This window comes from Atta cephalotes, assembly GCF_000143395.1.
Source record: "Atta cephalotes unplaced genomic scaffold scaffold00038, whole genome shotgun sequence".
Classification (NCBI taxonomy): Eukaryota; Metazoa; Arthropoda; class Insecta; order Hymenoptera; family Formicidae; genus Atta; species Atta cephalotes.
The window spans coordinates 309,006-312,605 of record NW_012130102.1 but is presented as its reverse complement, the minus strand read 5'-3'; the positions used below and the strand labels follow the sequence as shown (position 1 = coordinate 312,605).

The 3,600-nt window shown below is 38.4% G+C and overlaps 1 protein-coding gene across 1 annotated transcript in view; it reads right to left on the bottom strand.

Annotated features, from left to right (window-relative positions):
* Window positions 1-637: 637 nt before the first annotated feature.
* The window catches only part of LOC105621929 (collagen alpha-2(IV) chain-like), a 13,509-nt gene continuing 10,546 nt past the window's right edge, over window positions 638-3,600 (bottom strand). Inside the window, exons 6-9 of the mRNA XM_012203366.1 lie at window positions 2,986-3,594; window positions 2,311-2,721; window positions 2,116-2,196; window positions 638-1,992 (exon numbers count right to left, since the gene is read on the bottom strand). Coding sequence (XP_012058756.1) covers window positions 638-1,992; window positions 2,116-2,196; window positions 2,311-2,721; window positions 2,986-3,594 — 2,456 coding nt within the window. The remainder of the gene's footprint in view (window positions 1,993-2,115; window positions 2,197-2,310; window positions 2,722-2,985; window positions 3,595-3,600) is intronic.

Sequence of the window (3,600 nt, the reverse complement as noted above, 5' to 3'; positions counted from 1 at the left end):
GTATATATATATATATATATAGAGAGAGAGAGAGAGAGAGAGAGAGAATTTAGAAATAGCATCTACAAAAATCTTTCTTAGTTTTACATCAAACTAAATATTGAATAAATAATCGTAATGAATTTAATATAAGTTTTATAATTTTTATCAACTTAGAAAATTGTCATTTTTATAAATAATGTAGGATAGCATATATTTTAAATAATTTAAATAATAAAAAATGATGCAATATGTACAGAATTCAAAAGCAATAATGTTAGGAAAATTATATCTACAAAAAAGATGTTTTTGTAAATATTTTTATTTCAAATTTCTTTAAATTAATCAAATATTAGCAGAAAATTAATTATCTGTCTGTCCTTTAAGCAGCTACAGGATAAATTAATTTAATAAAAATGATACTAGAAAAATTTGTTATTAATTCAATTTTTAGTTTGAAGGTTTTATATATTCTATTAGCTTTGGTTATTTTTATTGATTATTTCGGCAAATATCTTTAGTTTGGCTATCCATCAACTAACCAGCAGCTGACGGACAGGCAATGCCAATATCCTATATTTATTTCTATTCTCTAGCAGAAAATAAGCTCTTTTTAGAACGATCACAACTTAAGCTTAATAAGTTAGTGTTACACTCTTCATTTCGCCTTTCTTCTTCGCTCGATGTTGGTCTTAACTGGAACATTCAAAAAGCCAAGATTGGATTGATATAATGCCTCTTTGAGATAATCAATATTGCCAAGTTGATTTATATCGAGCGTTTTTACAACAAATTTGTTGTCTTGTGTATCACATGTGTCGCATGCATATGGAACAGGAGTAGCGGACGGGAACATAAGTTTCATCTTATTGCTGTCCACCTCTTTGCCAGGACAGTATGGTACGAAGATAACAGGAATGAATCCCAATTGCCCAATGATAGAGGTGAGAGTCGAGCTGGTTGCTACGTTTGTGTTGTTATTCGGCTCGACTAAGTAACAGGGACATGCTTGTGAATTTGGCCCTACAGGTAACGATAAGGGCTTGACGTTGATGGAGCTGGGCGGCTGAACCCGTATACCGTCGAGAACGGGATTCACCCGGAATGTCTGCTCAAGGCGTGCATTTACCTGTCTGTTCGGAGCAGAGGAAGGTCCATCCGATTGAAAGGACACGTTAGAAATCAATTTGTCATTCGCATCGGCAGAATTATTATATTGTCCATCCACATTAAATTTGTTTTCTTGTTGTTTTAATTTATCAGATTGATCTAAGCCTTTAGGAGGCTTTTGCTGTTGTGAGTTAGAAAATGGATAAAATATTGATTTTTGATACTGATCCCGATCGTGCACAGAAAATTGCTTCAAGTTATTTTTCGGAGGTTTCTTTATTTGTTGTGATCCTGTATGTATCAAGTGATCATAAAATTGTGAATTCGATTTTAACACATCTGTATATTGATCTTCGGTCTCATATTTCAATGATGACGGTGTCAGATCTGTTTGCAACAATGAATTGATTTTATTTGCGTTGTAGATAGTTTCTTTTTCCCCATAGATTGACGATGTGGATTGAGTTCCGTATTGAGGTCTATGCTTTATATATAAAGATGTATTAACTTTTGTTGGATGTGACAATTTCGATAATTTGATATCCTTTAGAGTATAGCCCGTATGTGAAGAATCAGTTTTATTATTAAAACTATATTTCGAGATGGAGTTATATCTGTCTGTGTCAAATGACTCAGTGGTAGGATAATTTATTGAACTTTTATGCGAAGGTTTTCTTGTTGGTTTTATTCCGGGTATATAATCTGGATCACCAGGCCATGGTCCATTAGGACCCGGGGAACCGGTTGGCCATGGTCCGTCAGGACCATCAGGACCAACGCCACCGATACCTCCAATGCCACCAATCGGACCTACACTTCCCACTGGACCCTCAGGTCCTATTGGCCCTTCTGGATTCTTTGAATCTTCTATATATTCTGGATACGTAGGATAACTCGGATAACCTACATGGATGTAATCAGAACAATAATGAATAAATTATTATTATATATTCAAATCTTATACAAGAACTAATGTTTGACAAGAATAATATTTTTATAATTATAATAATTAAATAATCTTAATACCTGGTTTACTCGGCTTGAAAGAAATGCTTGGCCTATTTGGTATAGTAGTAATCCCGGGATATAATAAATCATCTGGTTTACCTAGTGACTCAGATTGTAAAGGTACATTAGGTGTTTCTGATGTAACAGGATAAATAGACAATCCAGGATATGATGATATTGGTTTTTCTAGATTTTCTGATATTTCTGATATACCGAGAGTGCCAGATGTGCTAGCGATACTAATTCCTATGTGTCCTGGATATGATGTTCCCGGTTTTCCTTGTGTTCCCGGAATTCCTGATATACCAGGATACGTTGGGTATAATTCGACTATTCCGAGAATGCCTGGAGTTCCTAGAGGTCCAGGATACGATGTCATTCCTGGTCGTCCTGGTGTTCCTGGTATCCCAAGTATACCTGGAGTACCAGGGATGCTAGGAGTCCCAGGATATCCTGGATATGATGGTGCTCCTGGTTTTCCTGGAATGCTTGAAATTCCAGTTAAACCAGGAGTTCCTGGATATCCAGGATATGCTGATGTTTCTGGTATGCTAGATATACCTGGAGTACCAGGAGTTCCTGGATGTCCAGGATATGACGGCGTTCCTGGTTTGTCTGGTTTTCCTGATATGCTGGAAATGCCAGCAACGTTAGAAGTTCCAGGATGTTCGGGATACAACGAAATTTCTGGCTTTCCAGGTAATCCTGAAATTTCGATTGTGCCATGAATGTTAGAAATCCCTGTATGTTCGCCGGGATGTAATGACGTTATTGGTATTTCTGATATTCCGATTATATCAGAAATACCAGGTGTGCCCAGATAACCTGGATGTGGAAGTAATCCAGATGTTTCTAATGAACTAGAAATATCAAATATACCCGCGTGACCAGGATATTGCGACGTGCTTGGTGTTTCTGGTACATCGGATAAGTCTGGAGTCTCTGGATACGGTGATGTTACTGGTTTTCCTGGTACGCCTGCGATAGCAGGTGTTCCAGAAGTTCCTGGATGACCTGGATATGATGGTTTTCCTGGTATGCCTGAAATCCCAGGTATCCCTGGAGTACCAGGAATTCCAAGAGTTCCTGGATACCCTGGATATGACGGTATTCCTGGCTTTCCTGGCGTGCCTGGAGTACCAGGAATACTAGGAGTTCCTGGATATAATGGTTTTCCTGGTCTGCTTGGAATTTCGGGTGTTGCTGAAGTACCATGAATGTCAGGAATCTCTAGATGTCCTGGATATGACGGCGTTCCTGGTTTTCCTGATGTTCCTGGAGAACCAGGGATGCTAGGAGACCCTGGTTTTCCTGGTGCACTTGAAATACCGGCTATGCCAGGAATACCCGGATGTCCTGGATATGACGGCGTTCCTGGTTTTCCTTGTGTGCTTGAAATACCGGATATGCCAGGAATGCCAGGATATGACGGTCCTGGTTTTCCTGGTTTTCCTGATGTACTTGGGATACCGGATATGCCAGGAATACCCAGATGTCCTGGAT